This window comes from Helicoverpa zea, chromosome 17, assembly GCF_022581195.2.
Source record: "Helicoverpa zea isolate HzStark_Cry1AcR chromosome 17, ilHelZeax1.1, whole genome shotgun sequence".
NCBI classification, from domain to species: Eukaryota; Metazoa; Arthropoda; class Insecta; order Lepidoptera; family Noctuidae; genus Helicoverpa; species Helicoverpa zea.
The window spans coordinates 10,568,538-10,592,965 of NC_061468.1; the positions used below are offsets into that span (position 1 = coordinate 10,568,538).

Consider the following 24,428-nt stretch of genomic DNA (forward strand, 5'->3'; position numbering starts at 1 on the left):
AGTATAATATTTAATTATAAGTATTTTTCTGAACTAGCTATGACACTGCTAAAATACCTTGTTTATAAGTGATTTACAAAGGGGTTTTACATTTTTGAGTTTAAGTTAATTACGCGAGATAATTACGTGAGTAAAACTGACAAGTGTAAAAGTGGCCTTATAAAGACGATCATGTGTTTTTTTTTTCTTTAATGGTAGTCTTTCATCTGAGAGCTGTCAATGTCAAAAATCCTATTGGATGAAATTGATGCTGTCAAAATCCCAAGGCCTTCGGTTGTTGAGTGCGAATTCTTTTCGTTTTCGTCGTCCTCATTGCGAAGATAGCAAAATAATATTTACTTTCTGTCTCACTTAGCAAAAGTGGCGACGATAATAATTAAACGATAGTGCGATTTGCGTATTATGTAATGTCAACTGGTGTATAAACATAACAATTGCATTTTGTCACGACATCGAATTATCCGGTAAGTGTTATTTTTCTACCTACACGCGAAAATATGACAAGTTTCATATTTTATTTTTAGTTACGGCGTCGAGTGGCTCTGGCTATCAAGTATTCAGGCTAATCAGTGATTGGTGTTGCTTCATTGAGTGTTATTTAATTCTGTTAACATCCTTTGCATTGGTTTATTTAGCTTAGTTGGCAAAGTGCGTCTCATCTTACATTGTTTATACGGCGGGGAGTTACCTACCTCATTAACTGAGAAATACCAAAGGTTAGGTTTTAGGTATTGTGCATTATCTCCCCCTGACTTGCGAATATCGAATTTATAGGTGAATTTAATTCTCTGGTGAATCACATGTGACTCATAATACAGTTTCAGTGTTTACATTCAATTGGTCAACCAATTATTTTACTATTTGGACCTGTAAGTGGTAAGTTTTCTGCAATTATTAGGCAACAAATAAATTAAGCACTGTATTGTATGCCTGTTTCCTTAATATTTTCATTTGTTAAACACTAATCATCATTCATTTGTTAATGATGCAATGCCTCAGCAAAAAGTTCCTTATCAAGTAGAACAGGATGTCATTATCATCACATTTGCTTAAAAATAGAAAGTACTTGTTGGACCAGTAGTTCCTGAGATTAGCGCGTTCAAACAAACAAACTCTTCAGCTTTATAATATTAGTATAGATTCTGCAAAACTGGCTTGATCAGCCGGTCATGTATTTTAATTGCTGCAATAAAGACACTAATTATAACTTTGAGCCCTATTGTAACTTACAGTAATAAAAATACATCTGAATGATATTGAAACATTTTATTATTTCTCCATAGACACTAATTAAGTAATAAAATTGATTGAGTTTTTACAATGCCTTTTCAGCAGGAAATTCAGTCCTTTCCATATATAATTCAGCCTTTTTAACCGACTTCCCAAAAAGGAGGAGGTTATCAATTCGGCCGGTATGTTTTTTTTTTTTTTTTTTTTTTTCTATGTATGTACATCGATTACTCAGAGGTTTACAGACCGATTTAAGTGATTCTTTTTTTGTTCGACTCGGAATAGCTGCCAGTTGGTCCCATAGTCATCAGGTCAGGATCTGATGATGGAAACCCTGAGAAATCGAGGGCAACCTTCGAAAGTTGTAGGCATACATATGGTAAAAACTTGACACTCAGGTGTACGCCTAAAAGCACTATTCAACAGTGAATATTTGGAGCTGATCTGATGATGGAAACCAGAGAGGGTCGAGGGAACTCGACAACTGAATATGTAAACTACCTCGTGTTTGGGCTTAAATTATTTGTATTGACAAGACCTTTGCAACAGTGAAGGTTTGGAGCTGACCTGATGATGATGGAGACCAGAGAAAGTCGAGGGAACTCGACAACTGAATATGTAAACTACCTCGTGTTTGGGCTTAAATTATTTTTATTGACAAGACCTTTGCAACAGTGAAGGTTTGGAGCTGACCTGATGATGATGGAGACCAGAGAAAGTCGAGGGAACTCGACAACTGAATATGTAAACTACCTCGTGTTTGGGCTTAAATAATAATTTGTATTGACAAGACCTTTGCAACAGTGAAGGTTTGGAGCTGACCTGTTGATGGAGACCAGAGAAAGTCGAGGGAACTCGACAACTGAATATGTAAAATACCTCGTATTTGGACTTATATTCTTTGTATAGATGAGAACTTCCAACTTGTATGGATAGTGACAACTATTCGTATCACTGAAAAGCTTTAAATAAAAAACTTTTTTACAAAAAAATTAAACCGACTTCCCAAAACACTAAAAAGCAAAAAAAAAACTATTTTTAGGTGCATCGGCCTAGAAGTCGGTGGCAAAATTAACTTAGTAACATCCATTAGACACCGACTTCTAGGCCGATGCACCTAAAAATAGTTTTTTTTTTGCTTTTTAGTGTTTTGGGAAGTCGGTTTAATTTTTTTGTAAAAAAGTTTTTTGAAGCTAGAACTGATTAATTTCCTTATAATATGATATTTTTTGTGTTTTGTATGTGTGGAATCAATAATAGATAATAAACATGGACACTGCTAAACTGTACTTGAGTCAATATAGTGTAATGTGATGTTAAAAATTAAGTAGCAATATCATTTGAATTTGAACAGTTGCAAAGTTTTGTTGTTTTATTGATTACTAGCTTTCCGCCCGCGGCTTCGCCCGCGTGGAATTCGGTTATATTGCGGTATAAATCACAACTATAAGAAAACTTCTCATTCCCACGGAAAAATCTAAGAAGCGCGATGTAACGCTGGATACGATGAGCTACAGGTTAAAGCGCGAGATATCATTGCACTTCTTACGTATCTTAAAAAAAACAACGTCACCACGTTTTAAAAAGCTATCATTCCACTTACGTATTTAAAAACACATCGTTACCACGTTTTAAAAACACCCAGCGCCATCTATCGCATACCTCAAGAACTAAATAACTTAACTAATACTTATACCAATTAGTAATTCGTTGAATTATAGTTATTTCAGGATAAGTAGATGTAAAAAAAACAGTTAAGACGATAAAACAAATTGTACGTCATCCCTCGGGAATTCCTCATTTTCGAGGATTCATTATCGTATCATTTAGCTTCTAAATTTATATGTTCATATTCGTTTGCAATATATAAGTAGATGTAAAAAAAAACAGTTTAGACGATTAAACAAATTGTACATCATCCCTCGGGAATTCCTCATTTTCGGGGATTCATTATCGTATCATTTAGCTTCTAAATTTACATGTTTATATTCGTTTGCAATATATTACCTTGTTTTAAACGACACACAGCGCCATCTACAATCCATCCATCAAGCAAACAATATTTTTGTTTTCCCTCGGGAATATCTATTTTTTCGGGATAAAAAGTACCCTATTATTTAATCCGGACTTCTAACTTTACGTCTGCAAAATTTTAAAGCAATCGGTTCAGTAGTTACGGCGTGAAAGTGGAACAAACAAACAAACAAACAAACAAACTCACTTTCCGATTTATAATATTAGTAAGGATTTGCATATTTTTTATATGCATAATACATGTTTTGCATAACAATATGTTTGCTCAGATGATTCTTAATATTGTTATCTACCTTCACAAAGAGATAAATGAAGTGATATAGATAAGTGCTTCAGCAAACTGGAATATAATGACATTCAGCTAATAGCAGTACCACTAATAATACTACATGGGAAAATTACCTGTTCCTAATGTATAAATCCAATAGTCCTGTAATTGCAATAAAAATACCGAGGTCAGGTTCAGATCCATTCTATTTATTGCACATTGTTGACATTTGCCCCAGAGCTCTGCAATCGCTAGGGATTTACTTACTTCTCCCAATATGCCCCAAAACCTGCACTCTGAAAGATCTACTTTTGGCTACTGATAATCCTAGGTGCGTGACGAAATACTGGTCCACTGGTAGCCATCAAATCGCCAAGAAGAAGAAAGGCCATTTCTCATTTTTCCCTTGAGTTAGGAGTCCCATTGATCTCAGTACCCATGGAACCACAAGTTAAAGTAGGCTATGATTAAAAGCCTTGAGAGATTTTCTTTCTCTTACTACATAGATTCTAGTACGACAGTGACGTATTCTTAACTTTCTCTAACGAGTTGGTAGTGTTTGTTATATAGCACATTGCCTTGAAGTAACCCAAAAAGATCTCAATGTCGGAAGGGCCGTAAACGACGTCATAAGATGTTATGATTTTTACTTGTATGGCCTTGCCTTAAGGTTGCTAATTGATGAACGTGTTCCTTTATACCGTCATATATTTTTCAAACACGCGTTCTCACGCGATTATTGAAACGAAAGGGCCGACGAGAACTTGTGACAGCAATTATAATTCAGTTAATTATAATAGCGCCGTCTCACTACTACTGGATGGGAAATTCACGTCATGGTACGGACAACAGCACATCAACCTATCTCAATCTGTCAAATTTCTTTAATAGATTTTCAACCTTATATATACTTCCCTGCCGATTTCGGCTATGGTGACTGCTTTCAGTTATCATTGAGAGAAGAACTAGGATGATCAGCTCTTCTCTGCGCCCTTTGATGGCTGCAGTACCCTATTTTATGTGTAAACGTGCGCGAGCATTGGCTGCACGTTAGGATACCATCCACGTAGTTATAATGAATGGCTACTGGTGTTTTAGCCTTAAGAGCATCACGCTTCGCATCCAGTGCGGATTTCCTTTGCTCTTCGAAATCTTTGATCGCATTTTTAAGTAGGCCTCTCCATTCAGGGCGGCAAATGGCTTTTGTCTCCCAGTTCTGAGGATCAATGTTGCACCTTTTCATGTGTCTTTTCTGAACATCCTTGAAGCGTAAGAACTGGCCACCTTGTTTCCGTCTGCCGTTCTGGAGTTCAGAAAAGAAGATGCGCTTGGCCACCCTATCATCATCCATGCGTAAAACATGACCGCACCATCTGAGCTGTCGCCGCATCAGGTACGCTTCTATGCCGCAGACATTCGCGCGTCGTAGCACTTCGGTATTTCTAATCCGATCCGACCATTTGATTCTCAGAATGTCTCTTATGCACTTTAGATGAAATCGGTCCAGCGCCCGTATATGTTTCCGATAGAGGACCCATGTTTCAGCCGAGTATAAAAGATTTGGGAGGACTATGGCCTTGTAAACGGAGATTTTTGTCGAAAGCTTCAAATCATGTGTGTGTAAGACCTTGGCTCGTAATTTACCGAAAGCAGCTGATGCAGCGCCAATGCGATGGTTTATTTCGGTATCAAGGTCACACTTGGATGTAATTGTGCTGCCCAGATATTTGAAGGTATTCACTTGCTTCAGCTCAGTATCGCCAATATTTACCTTGACAGGTTCTGTAGCTCCTTGAGAGTCGCTTGCCATTACCTCAGTTTTCTTAACACTGATTTTTAGACCGAAACGACAACAGACTCCCTGAAGGTTAGTCATCAGGTTCTGGAGCTCTTGTGCAGAGTTGGTAACAAAACACAGATCATCAGCGTACATGATCTCCGTTATAAGAGCATGAGATACTTTAGTATATGCTTTTAATCTGGCCAGGTTGAAAAGTCCCCCATCAGTCCTGAAACGTATTTTGATTCCAGCAGAAGTTTGTTTGAGCGCTTCACTGACAACGACAGAAAAGTAGAGAGCAAACAGTGTTGGCGCAAGCACACAACCTTGTTTGACCCCACAGGTGACAGGAAAGAACTCTGACTGGTCACCATTATAGGTAACACAGCAGGTCATCTCGTCGTGCAGAAGGCGAATCATTCTCACAAACTTCTCAGGACAACCTAATTTTGCCAGTAAAGTCCAGAGGGCTTCCCTCGGCACGCAGTCAAAAGCTTTTTCTAAGTCCACGAAGCACATACACAAAGGTTGGCGTTGTTCTCGGCTTTTTTCCTGGAGTTGCCTGATGGAAAAGATGGCTTCGCCGGTGCCCCTGTTAGGTCGAAACCCAAACTGAGTTTCTGGCAATATGGCTTCGGAGACTGGTAAAAGCCGGTTGAGAAGAACTCTGGCAAATATCTTCCCAGGGACAGAGAGGAGCGATATACCCCGGTAGGAGTTGCAGTCGGAACGGTCTCCTTTGTTTTTATACAGTGTCTGTATACGGGATATTTTAAATTCAGGTGGTATTGTTTCCTCGTTCCAAATGCGATCAAAAATTTGCCAGATGTAAGTATGAAGTTGCTCCCCTCCGTATTTCAGCAGTTCTCCGGCGATGTTGTCAACGCCAACTGCTTTTTTATTTTTCTGCTCTTTGATGGCTTGAACAACTTCAGCAAAAGTTAGTGGTTCAGCAAGCGACTCATTCGGCGGCAGAGGATGGATACGCCTTATATGCTCAAGATCTGCTGATCGATCTACATTGAGCAGGTGATTAAAGTGCTCTGCCCAACGATCAAGTATATCCTGCTTAGCAGTGAGCTTTTGGGAACCATCTAGGGATCTTAATGGAGTGCAGTTTTTTATGGAAACGCCAATCAACTTACGCATTTCTTCATAGAAAGCGCCTAGTTGGTGGGTATCTGCAAGCCACTGTATCTTTTTTGCCTTTTCAAGCCACCATCTATCTTTCATCTTCCTCGTTAATTTCCTTAAGGAATCACCACTACTTCGGACTTCTTGACTGGATTTATGATTTTCAACCTTATCACAACGGTAGAAGGCATATGTTCGTTTGGTAAAATTTGACAGATTGGGGTAGGTTGACCTGCTGGCGTCTTTATAAAACAACGCCGAAGATCGATTATTCAGATATTATCGAACATAGACTGTTAATAAATAATAAAATCAATCTGTCACACATGGAATAAACTTAGAATATGACTGCAAAAAGTCGCATTTTGTTATCAAATCATTCACAAAATTACGCAATAAAATAAAATACATAGGTAGGTACTATCATTTATTTTGTATTCGAGTTAGGTACTTAATATGCTTCTAGGTCAATGAAATGCTTGAATAAATTGATAGACTACATAAATTGATACCATTCAACGCAATGTTTTTTTTTTGCGATTGGAATGAAAACAATAACATATTTAATGTTATTATGACATTTGATTGTTATGTAAACATTCTAGAAGCGCTTAAATTGATGAATGATTTATGTATTTAAAACATAAACTGCGCTGCGAAGTTAGATTAATTCCTTCAAGCATCTTGCCAGAATCAAAATTGGTACCTTTTTTTTTGAGTACACTTTATAACTCTAGAATCGATTGTGAAATCTGTCACTAGCTAAAATAATGAGCAGCAGGTTGTTGGCCTATTGCTTAAAAATGGAACACAGACCTATTTCTTATAATTGACTCATAGTAGCCAGGTCAAACTATTCTTATGATACGACATAACATACATGTACCTAGAGCAGTGGTTCTTAACCGGTGGTCCGCGAAGCTTAGCTTCGCGTCGTTGCTATACGTTATCTGACTTTATTTTTACCGACTTCTCTATGTAAGCAGGGGTTTTCGCATGGACGTATACATATAAGTTAAATTTCGGGGTCCGGACCACCCCCTCTTCCCATTTATATCCATCTTACTTGTCCAACAGAAAAAAAAATATGTTTGGGCTACATTCTACGTAATTTTAATTTTGAGTCTTAAAAAAAAAATTCGCGCTCGCTTCGCTCGCGTATTCAGAAGCTATGTGCACTTGTTCTTGCATTTGTCAACAAACAAAAAGTTAAGTACATTTGAGCTACATTCTACGTAATGATTATTTAAGTCTGAAAAAAATTCGCGCTCGCTTCGCTCGCGCATTTGGAAACTACATAAGCATGTGTTTGTCATTCTTTACATTTGCTTACCTACAAAAGAATAGAGAAGAATTCTGAAAATAGTAGAGAATGCAGTCACAAAAATCTCATTAAATTAAAATGCTAATTATAAAGTGTGCTTGTATTCTTTATCAAAGAACCCTCAATAGGCATGATGACAGTAATCAAAAATCATTAAAATAATATATTTATTAAATTAAACTTGAAGCTTGGAATATAAAACGCGCATTGTTTTCTTTGTTAATAATGTGATTAATATGTATTTTTATAAAATAAAATTACGAAATAAGGCAATCCGCCATGATATCTTGAACACCAATCAGAGCTCGTGACGTCATTTCTCAAAACAACTCGCGCGAAAGCGCGCGAACGTCACATTTCGTTATTGTGAACTTCCACTGCGATCTTTGTTTTTAATTAATTAATTGTTTATAACACGAGTTATGGAGCCCGGATTTATCAAGGCAAACAGCGCTAATTTGCCTAGAATTGATATCATAATGCTGGGAAAGTTTTTGGCATCAAATAAAGATTTTTGTTCAGCTGAATTTAGAAATGTTAAATCTTCCATGTAAGTATACTAGTTTAATTAAAAAACAATGAGAGATGAAACCTAACCTCGAAATAGTTATTTACATTATAAACTATGCTAGAATCTAGAGAACTATGTAATAACTTACATCAAAGTGATCTTCACAAAAAAAAGTTGTACCCTGGGCAATATTGCTTTTGAATCTCGCCTTGCAAGTTTAAGCCACTTGTTTCGTATTTTTTTATTGTGAGGAACGTACACAAATAACTTATCAGGAGTTGTTTTGGATGTGTTCTTACACTGGGAGACCCCACAACACCTATGCACTTTCGAATTCATATTTAATAACACAAAAAACTTAATTATTGCACGAGCGTTGTTTACTTGCGTCTTGTAATTTCAGTCGTGACGTCACAAGTGACGACATGACACTGACAAGCGTTTTCGCGCCGGATTCAAAGTGGACAGAGAAAAATGCAATTATTTGATAAAAAAACTTCGCATTTTCTTAAAATTAATGATTTTCCGTATAAAATAGACGTATACCTACATCATACAAAGGAATTTAAAAATTTGTCATCATGCCTATTTAGGTAAACCAATGAGGTGGTCCGCGGCATGAAAAACTTTTGGTGAAGTGGTCCCTCATGACAAAAAGGTTAAGAACCACTGACCTAGAGAAATAATTGTCTAACCTGGAGCATATTAATAGTTCTCAATCTAGTTGATCTAGTTTCTACATTTTCTGGTACATAATTAGTGAAATTATTTAAGCTTAGCTACACAGCACTGAAATTAAGTAAAATGACATGATAATGAGTAGAAAAGTACATAGGGCATACATTTGCTTTAGGCCCTATAAATGAGCTTTCGTTACCTATTACCCGTAGGTAGATCGTAGGACATTTATATATCAAAACGCAGCGGCAGTGCTTTTTTCAAGTAAAATATTACTGGTGTACTACGGATGCGTAGTGTACCTAATAAACTCCATAGGAAATACCCGTATTCATTTAATCTCAAACTCCAAGCCACTTGACTGTTTACCCCTAACTTCCCATTCCAGATTGATGTGATACCATGACCAGCCTTCATAACGGGGACGAAGACTCGTTCATCATCCTCGGAGCCTCTCCAGGGTCAAGCCTGGACATGAAGTGCAATGGCATAGACCACGGAGACGTGACCCTGGATAAGGAGCAAATGGAGGAAGCTATGAAGGACCTGTCTGTTGAAGCTAATATGGCTTTTAAGGCCCATTTTAAGCTGGGGGATTGTGTGAGTATATTTTAATTGTTAGTTTTTTTGTTGGTTGTTTGATTGTGTGTGTGTGTGTATACCTTTGTGCATTTTAAAGTAGACTAGCTAATGCCGGCGGTTCACCAGAGTAGACATGGGCTTTTTTACATTGAAATTAAAAGCGGCCCAGTGGTTTCTGAGATTCAGAAATAAAACAAACATAGATAGGTAGTCTGTAGCTTCAGCTTTTGATGTAGACCGGTGTTTAGCGTTCCGACGCCTCAATTTTAAGGGTATACGTATGTACCATACAATAGTAGACAGTTCACATGTCATATCATAGTATTTAAGCTCTATGTCTGTGACGGCAACGCGTCTGTAATTCCTTTGTTTTTAAACCAGTTTACCACGTTTCATGCATGCCCGTGTTTGCTACAATTTTGTGAAAAGGAAATAAGGATAATAAGGAGCTAGTTAGACTAGACTAATAAACGCATTTACAAATAAAAGGAAACACTTTCACGAAATTGTTTTATCTTTTTAATACATCAACATCCTACACACATAGGGCTGCCATCTCGAATTTCGCCAAACCCGGACAAATATTAAAAAAACCAGGACATTTGGCGTAAATCGCATTTTTACCCCAAATAAGTAAGATTTTTTTAATTCAATGAGGTGCTTCCTTACATGAAAACTGTCCGGGTTTTCCCCGGACACTTCTTGAAACCCCGCCCGGACGGCCCCCGGACGGCCTCCAAACGAGGACAAATCCGGGGAAACCCGGACGGATGGCAACCCTATACACACATATAGTGTTATCAAAAGATTATTAATATTTTATCTTTATCTGCGGAATCTGGCCCCTTATTGAGATATATAATGGAACGTCATGACGTGAGTACTTGGGGAAGTACTGGGTACCACACCTTATGAACATTACTTTTTTTGAGTTTAGGAGAACCCTTGACATTTTCAGTTACTTTAGTATTACACTTCCAGGTCAAAAATCTACCAAGCAATTATAAGTTTGAGCACCAATATGAAAACCTTGCTTTAAAGATTGATAGATTTGAAAATGTCTTCAGCTCTATCGACCCTGGTTAAATGAGGACAATTCTACAGTAATAGCTTTCGTAACAATAGGTTTTTGAACCCCAAGGCAAAATGCTTTACTCTCCTTAAAAATTAATTTCATCATCAATTTTTGGGGTGTTCGGGTATAAACGATGTCACTGAATTAGTGACGTGATACTGATTGACTTACTAATGTGTGTAGATAAAATCGCACATCCTCGTACGCATATATGATTCATTACGATACTAGGTATAAATAAGTAAGCCACTTGTATGTATATCTATTCTTAAAAGTCAGATCAGAAGGGGTACCAATAACAGTGCAAGCTTTATTGCTTACAAACATTGTTTTTACGAATGATTTAACGACATCAAAACTAAATTATTGAAAATAAAGCAATGAAGATAATTAGGCTATCTTGGCAATTCTAAAGGTCTGTCAACCCTTTGGATGTCGTAACTTCTTGTTAGCCTGGTCGGTGCAGGTTGGGCGCAAGGAGGACTGACATCTAAAAGTATAGCTTCTCTGCCGTATTCTGCTACAGCAAGTTCTTACAACTCTGATAAAATGTAGGATGCTCAGCTCGTTAGTGCGCTCTCCAAACTTTTTGCAGGACTCGGCAAAAAATAATAGACACTGTAAACTATTTGGAGTATCCGCTATAAAGCACAGATCGTCGGCATACATAATTTCAGTTATCAAAGCATGTGAAAAGGTAGCTTTGGTTTGTGATCAAAGCCTGTTTGGGATAAACAATTTAAGTACCATTTTTTCGAAAACGGATATGTACTCCTTGACATAATGGTTCGGTAAGAACAACGAAAGCAAAGTAGAGAGCAATTGTTTTGCACCAGAGACCACTTGTATATTACTAACGGTAAACACTCTGGATCAAGGTCTTTGTTGAAAATTTGAAATTCTAAGTGCTTCATGTTTATTGGGAAGTGAAACAAAAGTGTTTACTTTTAGACGCTTGTTTTGGTCATGCAAGGTTTTACAAGTTCGGTGTAGGACAATTTAGGTTTTTGCAATTTTTCAAATTCTTCATTGTCTATCGTTGTGATACATATAGAGAGATACTTCGAATATGACTTTACCTTCTAGTGTTTTCGAAATTGTCTCTTGAATTATGTTCTCGAAAGTAGTTACTTATTGAGTAACCGTTTCAGAACTTGTTTTTGATCGAGTTCATGTTTTACATAACACTCTTACTGTTATTTTTATCGGTCAGGGTAGGCCGAAATGAAATATCAATTACGTCTCTCTATACATACAAAGGTACAAAAAAAACTAAGACAAAGAAAGGAGGTAACGATTGTTTGCTGTACTTGGCTAACAATGAAAAATGTTCACTTTACTAGTTTCGCAGTCTTTACAAACAATAATACCTATTAGTTTAGGTTTTAAAAATCCAGCAATGTCATACACATATTCAGCATGACTTGTAATTAGGGCTGCCATCCGTCCGGGTTTCCCCGGATTTGTCCTCGTTTGGAGGCCGTCCGGGGGCCGTCCGGGCGGGGTTTCAAGAAGTGTCCGGGGAAAACCCGGACATTTTTCACAGGGTCGTCTTAACCTATCTATGGTGCAGGGTATGCGAATAACCCGGGCGCCGCAGAGCGCCCACGCCAACGCCATACAGGCCTAGAGCTAGCAGATTTCAGAAGACGATCACTCGATTTGAGAGGATAAGAAGTCATAGGTACAGGTTTTTCAATAACAATCGTTAAATCCACCAACCAAGCCAATTCCTAGCCTGCCCCGCCTTCATTAACTACGAGTGGAAAACATAATATACATGAGATTGCTTGCCTTGTATGGAAGTTTAACCTTGTAAAATTACAAATAGACAAGCATTTGCTGCAGAAGTCGAAGTGTCCCAAAACTCAAAAATTTTCGCGCCCGCTTCGCTCGCGGCTTCTTTTCTTGGCACAATTTTTTTTTTAAGATTCAAAAAATTTTGCGCTCGCTTCGCTTGCGGCTTCTTCACTTTGCGGATTTTTTTTATTATATTTAGTGACCCAAAACTCAAAAATTTTCGCGCTTGCTACGCTCGCGGCAACTTCACTTTGCAGTTATTTCTATTTTTCAACATTTTTTTGTCTAGCCTATCAAAAATGTAGCGTACCGTTTTAAAGTCCTATTACTAACAAGAAGGTAACTCCCAGTTTCCATATGAGCTTTCTTATTTATGACCTTCGAAATACATTAAGTCACAATCTTTTAATACTAGGTACTACATGAGCTAGAGACGGCCCTGACTTTTCATGTAAGGAAGCACCTCATTGAATTTAAGTATATGGTAATATTGAAAATTAGGTCTTGTTTTGTTTAAAAAAAATCGGACTCATCCGGGGAAAAAATGCGATTTACGGCAAATGTCCGAGTTTTTTTAAATGTTTGTCCGGGTTTTTCGAAATTCGAAATGGCAGCCCTACTTGTAATAATATGGAGACTCCGACATAAATATGCGTCAATAACTTAGATTAAACATACAATCAATATAGAAAAAAATAATTATACAACAGATAGTAATAAAAGTGAATCGTATGTAAGCATGATTTGCTTAATGTCAAGTCGTTGGTCTAGAAATGAGAAACAACGACCGATTGACGTGCCTTTCTAGACAAAGTTGTGTGATAGGTATTGGGTTTGAGCACGTAAATGTCGGTCCTGCGCCTGATCTCTCCGGTTGTGTCGGATTGCCATCCCATCGGGCGCAGAGAGTGAAGGAATAGGGAATGCACCTGTGTCTGCGCAAATGTTTGTGCACTATAATATAACCTGCACAGTTAGCTGATCTCCTTACATGAGAACAGCCGCCGTAGCCAATAATCCCATAGGAGGACATCCATTGTGTTTCATCTAGGTTTGCGAATTAATTGCATTGAGTACTAGCTTCTGCCAGTGGTTTCACCATATAAATTTCGCGCACCCGGATAAAAAGCCTAAGTGAAGCCTTTCTAGATAAATGGACTATGTAACACTAAAATATTTTTTCAAATCGGTCCAATGGTTCCCGAGATTACAGCATCCTAAAAACAACTTTTTGTCTTTGCTTACGTTAAAATATTGATTGATGGTCAGACCGGTTTTTTGTCCGTTTTGCATTGTTTTTATTCTCTGCTCTGAGTAGATAAACAGAAGATTACGCATATGTTTAAGTACAGAGCTGGAGAGAAAACTTATTTTTTTTTGGATAAACGAAAAGATTCTACTTACGCGCATTTGTACAGAAGAGAACGTTCAAATCAGCTGCCGAAAGAGAGCCCTATATTTTTAGACTAACGGATACTAGAATGACTCAGTCAAAAAAAAAAAAAAAGTCGAAGAAGGGAAAAAGTCGTGGTGGCCTAGTGGGTAAAAGACCAACCTCTCAAGTATGAGGGCGCGGGTTCGATCCCAGGTCAGGCAAGTACCAATGCAACTTTTCTAAGTTTGTATGTACTTTCTAAGTATATCTTAGCCACCATTGACTGTGTTTCGGATGGCACGTTAAACTGTAGGTCCCGGCTGTCATTAAACATCCTTGGCAGTCGTTACGGGTAGTCAGAAGCCAGTAAGTCTGACACCAGTCTAACCAAGGGGTATCGGGTTGCCCGGGTAACTGGGTTGAGGAGGTCAGATAGGCAGTCGCTTCTTGTAAAGCACTGGTACTCAGCTGAATCCGGTTAGACTGGAAGCCGACCCCAACAGGATTGGGAAAAGGCTCGGAGGATGATGATGGATACTAGAATGACTAAAAGGGAAAATTGCGGAAAAAATATCTATCAATTACCTTAAGCCTACTCGGTGGGAAATTGGCAATATACGTATACTATCTTTGTTATCTGTTGTCAATCAATTTGATATGTGTACTATATACTATGTATATGTAAGTGTGTGATTGATAACAGGCTGATGCAACCGTGACTCAACTGGTAAAATAGTTATAGATGGTTCTAGTTTAGGTTTCCTTTGGGGACTTTTCTATTATTTTCTATGTCATAGATATATGACTTTCATTGTTATCTTGTTTAGATGTTTCATTTCAAGAGAGTGAGCTACACTCTGGTCTGTGTAAATATACATGCATGCACATTGTCTTTGTCAGAAGCCAGTAAGTCTGACACCAGTCTAACCAAGGGGTATCGGGTTGCCCGGGTAACTGGGTTGCGGAGATCAGATAGGCAGTCGCTCCTTGTAAAGCACTGGTACTCAGCTGAATCCGGTTCGACTGGAAGCCGACCCCAACATAGTTGGTAAAAAGGCTCGGAGGATGATGATGTACTTACATTGTCTTTGTATGCGTAAGCTCGGGAGCGCTCAGTAGTTTTCTAGTCTAGTGTGCTAAAGTTTGTCACCCTATAGGTTTTTTTTTGCACTTAAATTGGTTACACTTACAGTCAATTTCTTTTAAACTGAGTAGGTAAATTATTTTCCTGCATCATGTCTGAGAAAAGAGGGTTTAATAAAAACATAATCGTTGTTGGAAGTCAACGTGAGAGCCATTTGACTGCCCGCCGGGGTTGCGGGATTGTTCGAAAGAGTTACCGCGGCCCTGGTACATAAAAGGCCTATGAGAAACACGAAGGTTTTAGTCAGTAAAATTCTGACATTCCCTCACCGCTGCTAACCCACAGCAAGAAGGGGTTTCATTTGATGATTTTTGCCATCGAAAAAAGAGTCATTTTACTCCATCAAGTATTTAATCAATCATTTAGCAGGGAAATCATTTTATAGCCATCCATTTCCCACTACTGAATAAATATACCTAGCATTTTTCACTCGGGGATAGTGTAGTTTCCAAAAAGAATAAAGCAGTAGTGCACTTATTTCGGGGCTCTTGGATGCAAACTAACAACAAAATATTTCCTTTTTATAATATAACTATAGTATACATGAGAATACAATCCATGACAGTAAGGAGGCCCGCTATACATTCCTGAGTGTCCGATTTCGAAACTTTGCAAGTACTCACCTATTATTCTATTTAAGTTCTAAAAATGTCACTTGTATGAATCACTACTATTTATAAATTAAATGTATTATTTTAATAATAAACTCGCCATGTATTCTGTTGTCCAGTTTAAGACTACAATTAGATAGTAGGTAGTATTTTGTTGACATCGCACAAAGCAGGGATTTTTTGTTCCTTATCACATTATTATCATAATAAATAATCCGTATCGGTTCTCTTAGATATTTGTAGATGTCTTTTTAACTTTACTACTAATATTAATGTAAGGGTATACACACATTTACGTTTGAACTACCACTAGGTACTTAGTGTACTTACCACATGCGAATTTTTGAAATATCTTAGAATAATTTAGCTCAGTTTTAGTGTCAATTAAAATGAGCTACTTTATTTAACACACTCCTATTAATTTCCATTTAAACAAAAGAGCATATCTAAAAGACAATCTTACTTAAATCTTTAATTCTTTAGAATCATATTCAGGTGGGAAAATTATTAAAACATGTTTGATGTGTGCACACCTTTACATGGTGTAGGTAGGTCTTTAAAAAGGGACTTTACCTTCGATAATACTGTATAGAGGAAATAATCCATATGGAGTATGTTGATAGGCACTCACATTCATACTGTAATACAATTTGTGGGAGGTCGGCCTTAAAAGCAGGGAGCAGGGAATTTTTCTTTCATTCACTGATTTTCCTTGTAGCTTCACACTGAAATTTCAGTGTGGGTATTTTTGTTATAATTTACCTAAAATTATTTCACGAAAATTATTACATACATACTTAGTTTTAATGATTCAGTTAGTGGGAAGGCAGTCTATCGTTCTCTTTTCAAAAAGCCGAGAGAGTCTATGATCGAGTAAAACCTCTTTTTTAAACCCTTTTTTTTTCTTTCCAGCCATCACCAGCGAGCATGATGGTGGCCAGCACCATGATAACAGATGACAGAAGCACAGAGGAACTGCAGAAGCGTTTTGGTGAACTTCTTGACGAAAATGTGATCTTAAAGGAGACTTTAAAACAAAATAATGAGTCTATGAAAGAGCAGTTCTTGTTAATCGCGTCCTGTCAAGAAGATATGATGAAGACCCATGTTTTACATAAGGAGAAGTTTGACGAAACCAAGGAATTGGTTGAAAAGGTATGTTGGTTTTTGTTTATGTGAAAAGAGTTCTTATGTTGAGATTTGTAAAGTTGGAAGTCCCTTGGTTGCTGGTAAATATGGTTGTTGCTGGTTTGTGCTTACGGTTTCTTAATTCGCGGAGATAATGGAAAGTACAAAACAAAAATATGTGAATGCGTTAATATATCAGCTATGCTAACACCATGACCTGTTAAGTAATATTTTGGTTTTATTTAATCCCAAAAAATGGACGTTTTCAAGTTTTTCAAACAGGAACTTGTAAACTTAACTACTTAAATGTTTCAGCAAGTAGATATCTTGTTTATCGGAAATGAAACAATGGTGATTTTTGTTTGCAATTTTACAACCGTATTATGTATACTGAGCTATTGTGCACATGAATAACTGTGTGCCTTTAACGGTTTTCATCTTAATTTGACATAAATAATAATAGTTATAGCAGCATTCAAATTGAGAACTAATTCGTATAACTTCGTTTTGTAACTCATGTGCTTAACATGGGGTTTCTCTCTCGGCTGACTCTAAAACCTTTTGAAAATTTAATGAAAAAATACCCTGTTTGGCTGCAATTTTCTCGATTTCCAAAAAGAAGTATGAAAATTTTACAAAATTGTTTTTGACGTTATATTTTTGCCGGCATCGATACACCAACACACCTCTGTAGAGGCGAAACATATAACCTACATTTTATTTGTCCCCAGCTTCGTCAAGAGAACAAAAAGCTGAAGTCAGACATCGCTCGTTTAAGCGAAGCCGAGGCGCATTCAGTGAGCAGCGAGACGGGCGAGTCGCTGCCCTCGAGCAAGCCCACTGGCCCGTCCGGCCCGCCGTCCGTGATGGAGTTCGTCACGTCACCAGACGACGACACTATCAACAAACTCACTGCGCAGCTTGAGCTCGTTGAGAAGCAGAGGAGACAGGTTTGTTACCAACATCTAAGGCTTCTACTAGTAAGAATTTGAAAAAACTCCCAAAGGAACAAGGGTTTTAGCCAGTAAAAGTCTGATACTCCCTTCCGCTGCACCCACAATAGAAGGGACTTCCTTAGATAATGTCCCATCTACCTTTATCTGGTTCCTGCCGGGGCTGCTGGATAGTTCGAAAGAGTTACCGTGACCCTGGTATACAGAAGGGTCTACCAGGAACATAGGTGGGTTTTAGTAAGTAAAAATATGATACTCATACTCCGTTAGACAGTTGCACCTTCAGTCGAGTATGTATAATAAATGTTCTCACACTGTTATTTATGGAACTCCGACAGTCAGTGTTCTAAAAGCGCTATTAACTACAATTTCCAAGTTTCATCAAAATTTGTTCACAAGTTTTGCGTGTAAGAGGCACAAACATGAGGCATGTAACATCCATACATGCAAACTTTCGCATTTATACTCACTTACATGTATTTGTGTTATTTCAGGTGATAGTAGATAATGAGAAGCTGACTTGGCAGAAAGAATCACTGGAGCACATAGTTGACGCCACCTCCAAGGAGAGAGATGACCTTAAAGACAAACTTAAGAATGCTGAAGTGAGTGTCACTTATTTAAGATTTTTTTTTGTACTGGAAGTTTTATTATATGTAGGAAAGTCTGTTATATTTTTCATGTCATTTTTTAAAAATATCCCGGCGAATTGAGATCCTGCTCCTTTTTGGGAAGTCGGTTAAAAATATTTTGTAGGATTATAAATTAAAATTCCGCCATGTATTCTTGCAGCTTCTTCTATCAACAAAGGACACAGAACACGCGACAGAATTAAATAATCTCAGGCTTACGATACAAGATTTAGAAGCACAGGTGCAGACCGCCAGTAATTTTGTAAGTTTCTTTATTTTTAGTACTAAGATATATCCCAAAACAGTCTTTGACAATTATAGACTACTAGCTTCCGCCAGCGGCTTCGCCCGCGTGGTGAGTTGATAAAAAGTAGCCTGTGTGTTAAACCTGGGTATCACCTATCTACATATGTGACTAACATAATTGTGTATTAATAATGTAATGGGACTGAGCGGAGCCTTCAACTACAGGCATTTCTATGCCTAAATGGAGACTCCTCCACATGAAATTGTAAGCCGAAATTACTTGAAATAAACTTTATTATTTATTATATGTACCAAATTTCGACCAAATCGGTTCAACCGTTTTTGCGTGAAAGAATAACAAACATACATCCATACATTTTCACAAACTTTCACGTTTATAATATTAGTAGGATTCGAGGGTATGATGACGGTTGATTCACGCAAAAGTAAAAGCATAAATACAAAATAAGGTTTTAATATGATCGAAATTAATTTTAGAGTAACCAAATATCTTTTCCAATAAGTTTCTCATACATTAATCGCTACTAATCTACTTCCAGACCAGTATATCGTCAGAGGAAGTGACGAAACGTGACCAGTTGCTACGTCAGCTAGAAGCCAAGGTGACCTCGTTGCAGAGCGAGCTCAAGACTGCACAGCTCAGGATATTGGAACTCGAGAATGTTAAGGTAAGTTCCTAAAACCAATTTATGCTAATATTATAAAGTTTAAATGCGCTGATCTCTGATATGATAAATCCTATTCGAAAAAAAAAATAATAATTTTTCAAAAAACGCTACTTTTTATCCAGGTGCGTGAGGTAGTTTCCACGAGATGCGGGTAAAACCGCTGGCGTTAAAACCTTTTTGCTTTACATCGGACCATAACTTCCTGAGCTTAATACGTTATAGCAGACAAACAAACTCTTTACAATTCAAGCAGACAAATAAACTATTTATAATATCAATTATTAGCTTTATAATATCAGTACCTACAGATATATAATTCTACCCTTCAGTGGCTAATTTAAATTGTTGACTTCCAGTTGGAATTCACAAAACACAAATCCGGCGTGTCGGAGGCTACCAAGATATACAAGGATCAAATACAGGACTTGCATGTCAGGCTAAAGGAAGCCTCCACTACTGTGAGTAGATAAATTTTATTAAGTATATATTTATTATCTTTGTTTTATTTTATTGTTTTGTTTTATTATTTTTGATAATTTGTAAATTTCGATGTCTAGAATTCAGTTGGCATATTATTTCATGGAAAATGGAAATCCTTTTAAAATCTGTTGACAATCGGAATGTTTTGAGAATAATTATTTCACATACATTACATAGTTTTTAAATTCTATGCTAAAAAATGGATGAAATAGATAAATCGTTACCACCAATATTGTTCGCAAACAAAATGTCGCAAATTAAAAAAAAAAAATACTTATTGAGAACCTCCTCTTTTTGGGAAGTTGGGTAAAAATTATAAAATGAACTCTTATAGTTCATTCATATAAGTTTAGTATGATAATTATTCGTTGGTTCCAGGTATTCCAACCGGTACGTTTCTCAATCAGTTCGGAGTCTGACTCTGGGTCGTCAGAATACTCCAGTCTCACGTCAAACGTCAAGTTGTATGACAAAACCTTGAAGCATTTGGCTGAGCTGCTCAATATATTGACTCATGGGTAAGTTTATTTGGTAACTATTGCTTTTTTATTACATGTAATATTGACCTCGATGGCGCAATGGTTACTGAGGTCCTAGGTTCGATTCCCGGTTCGGTCGACATGTGTGTGATGAGCATGCTTGTTAGCCATGCTCTGGGTGTTATAATATGTATTTATAACTATGTATATGTGTAGCTGTACGTAGTTTATCAGTTATGTTAGCACCCGTTCCCTGCCTAGCCTTTTCGTATCTGTGAATTGCTTTGGTTAGACTAACCAAATCAATTTATGAAACATACCTATCCTTTTTTGGCAGTCGAGTAATAAACAAAAAAAACTTCAGAAGCTGCGTCAAATCTCGGTCCATTACAATAATACTGAACGGCTTTGTTTCGATTTATACTATAGCTATGGTGATGTGTGAAACAGGTGACTCATAACTTTTTGGATAAGACAGAAAGATTATAAATAACTATGCCTGTCTCAATCGTTGTCTATAGAAGTCTGTAGTAAGCTTTTAGGATGTAATCCACAATTTCAATTTTATGTTCAACATCCGATATGGTCTAGTGGCTAGGATACCTGGCTCTCACCCAGGAGGCTCGGGTTCGATTCCCGGTATCGGAATTACTTTTTGTTATTTTTCTTTGTATATTTTAATCTGTATGTGAAGACAGATAATGATTTACATGGAAATATTATTATTTTACATGAATAAAATATTTTTTTATTATTTTCTCAGCATGTCAGACAGTCTAGTCCAGACTTTAGGCTTGGTGGCAAGTCTTCATGACTACAAATTGGAAAGGGTGACGGCAGAACAGTTCAAAGCTGGCTTAGCTGAGGTAAAGTCGCAGCTGGAGAAACAACATAGTACTGCGCTGAATAATATGTAAGTAATTTTTAGTAGAAAATTAGTTTATAGTTATAATTGATTTTGTAAAATGGAGTCTGTTTTGCGGAGTAGCTATTGTAATTATGAATGTAAAAATAGTTTTGAATATTATAAATATGTTTTGAGACCATTTTTTAGTTATCGCATAAAAGAGGCCCAGAGATACATAGTATAGTATCACATAAATTATATTTGTTAAATTAACTTCACATGATTTTTCAGTTATTTAAATGGCAAAAAAACATGGATTGATTGATTTAAGGTCTATGTTATGTGCCCCCCCGCTGACCCAGAGCCTTCGGCCTCAGCTGGTGGAGGAGGTGGTGAGCGCTCTGTTCCCTTCGCGCGGGGAACACTCTCCCCCGCCCATGGCTCTGCAACCCGCGGTGTCAAGTACGGACCACACTTCCGACGACGACGATGTCCCCGAGGTGACTGGGGTGGACCTGAGAGTGGCGGTGGCTAGGCTGAAAGCCAAAAACACCGCCCCAGGGCCTGATGGCCTGCCTGGCAAGGCCTGGGTCCTGGCCCTTGAGGCTCTCGGGCCTCGACTTAGGGGGCTTCTCAGCGCATGTTTGGAGAGGGGCCAGTTCCCACTTCGTTGGAAGACAGGGAAACTGGTCCTCATACGGAAGCCGGGGCGCCCTGCGGACTCTCCGTCCGCATACCGGCCCATCGTGTTGCTCGACGAGGTGGGCAAGCTCTTTGAGCGAGTTGTCGCACACCGCCTCGTCGCGCACCTTGGGGGGATAGGGCCGGACCTTGCGGACCACCAGTTCGGTTTCCGCAAGGGGCGCTCAACGGTGGACGCCATCATGCGCGTGAGAGCTCTCACGACGGGGGATGCTGTGTCCCGGGAGGGGGTCGTCTTGGCGGTGTCTCTTGACATCGCCAACGCCTTCAACACCCTTCCCTGGAGTTGCATTAGGGAGGCACTCCGGTATCACCGGGTGCCGACCTACCTTCGTCGCGTGGTCGAGGCCTATCTGTCGGATAGGTCCATCATTTACCCTGGTCACAACGGGGAATGGAACCGGCGAGAGATGTCGTGCGGTGTTCCGCAGGGGTCGGTACTGGGGCCGCTCTTGTGGAACATCGGCTACGACTGGGTGCTGCGCGCCGACCTCCCTAGCGGCGTCAGCGTGGTCTGCTACGCTGACGACACGCTGGTTCTGGCACAAGGGAGGTCGCACCAGGAGGCGGCCGACATAATGACGCGCGGGGTTGCGACAGTCATCGAGAGGATCCAGCTGCTGGGCCTGGAGGTGGCCTTGCACAAATCCGAGGCCATGTGCTTTCATGGGCTTCGGAACGCGCCACCTTCAGGCTCCCAGGTCACGGTGGGGGGGGGTTACCATCGGCGTCGAGAGGGCGATGAAATACCTGGGACTCGTCCTCGACGGCCGGTGGAACTTCGTCGAGCATTTCCGACGTTTGGGCCCCAAACTGGAGAAGGCAGGTGCTGCATTCAAGCGGCTCCTGCCCAACCTGGGCGGCCCAAACGCCCCCTGCCGCAGACTCTACGCGGGGGTCATGCGGTCCATGGCCCTTTACGGGGCCCCGGTATGGGCACGTTCGGTACGGCCGCGTGCCGTACACTACCTGAACGTGCCCCAAAGGGTGATAGCCATTAGGCTAATCCGGGGGTACCGCACGATTTCCCGCGAAGCAGCTGGCCTACTTGCTGGACTGCCACCGTGGGATCTGGAGGCGAGGGTCTTCTTGCGCCTGTACGACTGGCGCGAGGAGGCTCAGCGCCAGGGGGAAACCCCGTTGCCGCGGCAAGTTGTCGCGCAGCGGGCGGAGCTCCGGCGCGATCTCATGGTGGCCTGGAGGGAGCGACTGTCGCAACCCAGTGCAGGGCACGCCACCATCGTGGCGGTAAGTCCCCTCTTTGAGGAGTGGCTCGGGAGGAGTCACGGCGCCCTCACGTACCGCATGACGCAGGTCCTCACCGGACACGGTTGTTTCGGGAGGTACCTGCACCGCATCGGTCGTGAGGAGGCGCCCGGGTGTCACCATTGTGCGGACAGCCCCGAGGACACGGTGGACCACACAGTCCAGGTGTGCCCCGCATGGGAAGGGCACCGCCGGGTCCTCGTCGAGGCTTTGGGCGGCGGCGACCTCTCGCGTCCGGCCCTGGTTCAGGCCATGGTCCGGGGCGAGAGGGAATGGGATGCCGTCGCCTCCTTCTGCGAAGCGGTCATGCTCGAGAAGGAGGAGGCGGAACGCCAGAGAGTTCGCACCTCTCATCCCGGCCGCCGCGCTGGACCAGGTAGACACCATGGGCGCCGGGTGTCGCGAGATGACTCCCGGCCACCGTAGGCGTGGGTCTGCGGGCGGTGAGTTCGGGTGGCTCATCGTCCCTCTGTCTTTCTAGACGACAGACCCGTGTCGACGGCGCGCGTTGTTCCACGCGCTCCTCAAGGAGATGTCAGCAACCCCAGCGGGGCCCAGCAGGGCCAAGGCCTGCCGGGGCTGCGGGTTGTTCGAAAGAGATACCGCGGCCCTGGTAAATAAAAGGCCTATGACGGAACACGACGATTTTAGTCAGTAAGAGTCTGACACTCCCTCACCGCTGCTAACCCACAGCGGGAGGGGTCATTTGATGATTTTACGTCGATAAAAAAAAAAAAAAAAAAGGTCTATGTTATGTGGGTAGTATCTTTGGAGATATGTTACAGTCTATGTAATTCATATTATAGAACCATTTAATAATTCTTAGTAAAAAGTAAAAAAAAGTTAAACTAAAATCAGCCTTAAACCTTTCACATAAAGTCTATATACTCCTTTGCAGAGGCCAAGTCCGTGGCAGCCTATCAATCTTCGAAGGCATTTTCAAGGACTACAGCGAAGTTCTAAAGAAGTCAGTGTCGAAGCCCCGGGTGGAGCGCGGCGGTAACGTGGAGGCGCTGACCGCAGCCCTGGTGGCGCGCGGGCAGGAGCTCGCGGCGCTGCAGGCCGAGGTGCACAGGCTCAAGGGGGAGAAGGATGATACGGAACTCTTGAAGGCCCAGGTGGACTTGTATAAGTGAGTATTTTTTGTTTTCGTTTTCAATCTATACTAATATTATAAAGAGGTAAAATTTTTAAGTTTGTATCTTTGGAACCACTGGTCGAATTTCCAAAATTCTTTCACTGATTTTATCCCGGTTCGGGCAATAGTTCCCACATCATGCGGATGAAACCGGCTAGTTGGATTCCAAAGAGGTTGTCATCAAGTCTGAACGTACATCCTATATCTAATTATCAACTCTTATATTTTTAAGCGAATTCAATAGGAGGTTCAATGTTGGTAGTAATTTTTTATGTTTCTAGTTCTAGTTGTTTCTAGTACCATTGCGAAGATCCCTTTGAAA

The 24,428-nt window shown here is 39.9% G+C and overlaps 1 protein-coding gene and 1 non-coding gene across 6 annotated transcripts in view; both read left to right on the forward strand.

The window, feature by feature from the left end:
* Nucleotides 1-257: 257 nt before the first annotated feature.
* LOC124638562 (optineurin) overlaps nt 258-24,428 on the forward strand; it is a 32,319-nt gene continuing 8,148 nt past the window's right edge. Inside the window, exons 1-11 of one of the 5 annotated variants that reach the window (XM_047175567.1) lie at nt 258-464; nt 9,348-9,559; nt 16,459-16,701; nt 17,406-17,624; nt 18,122-18,232; nt 18,420-18,521; nt 19,066-19,194; nt 19,551-19,652; nt 20,053-20,192; nt 20,917-21,066; nt 23,867-24,100. In XM_047175567.1, coding sequence (XP_047031523.1) covers nt 9,362-9,559; nt 16,459-16,701; nt 17,406-17,624; nt 18,122-18,232; nt 18,420-18,521; nt 19,066-19,194; nt 19,551-19,652; nt 20,053-20,192; nt 20,917-21,066; nt 23,867-24,100 — 1,628 coding nt within the window. In that variant the 5' untranslated portion in view covers nt 258-464; nt 9,348-9,361. Of the gene's footprint in view, nt 465-547; nt 877-9,347; nt 9,560-16,190; nt 16,285-16,458; nt 16,702-17,405; nt 17,625-18,121; nt 18,233-18,419; nt 18,522-19,065; nt 19,195-19,550; nt 19,653-20,052; nt 20,193-20,916; nt 21,067-23,866; nt 24,101-24,428 lie in introns of those variants that run through there. The other 4 variants (XM_047175570.1, XM_047175568.1, XM_047175569.1 and 1 more) reach the window with 4 other exon arrangements.
* Trnae-cuc lies at nt 20,730-20,801 on the forward strand. The gene has a single exon. It is a non-coding gene; the product is annotated as a tRNA-Glu (tRNA).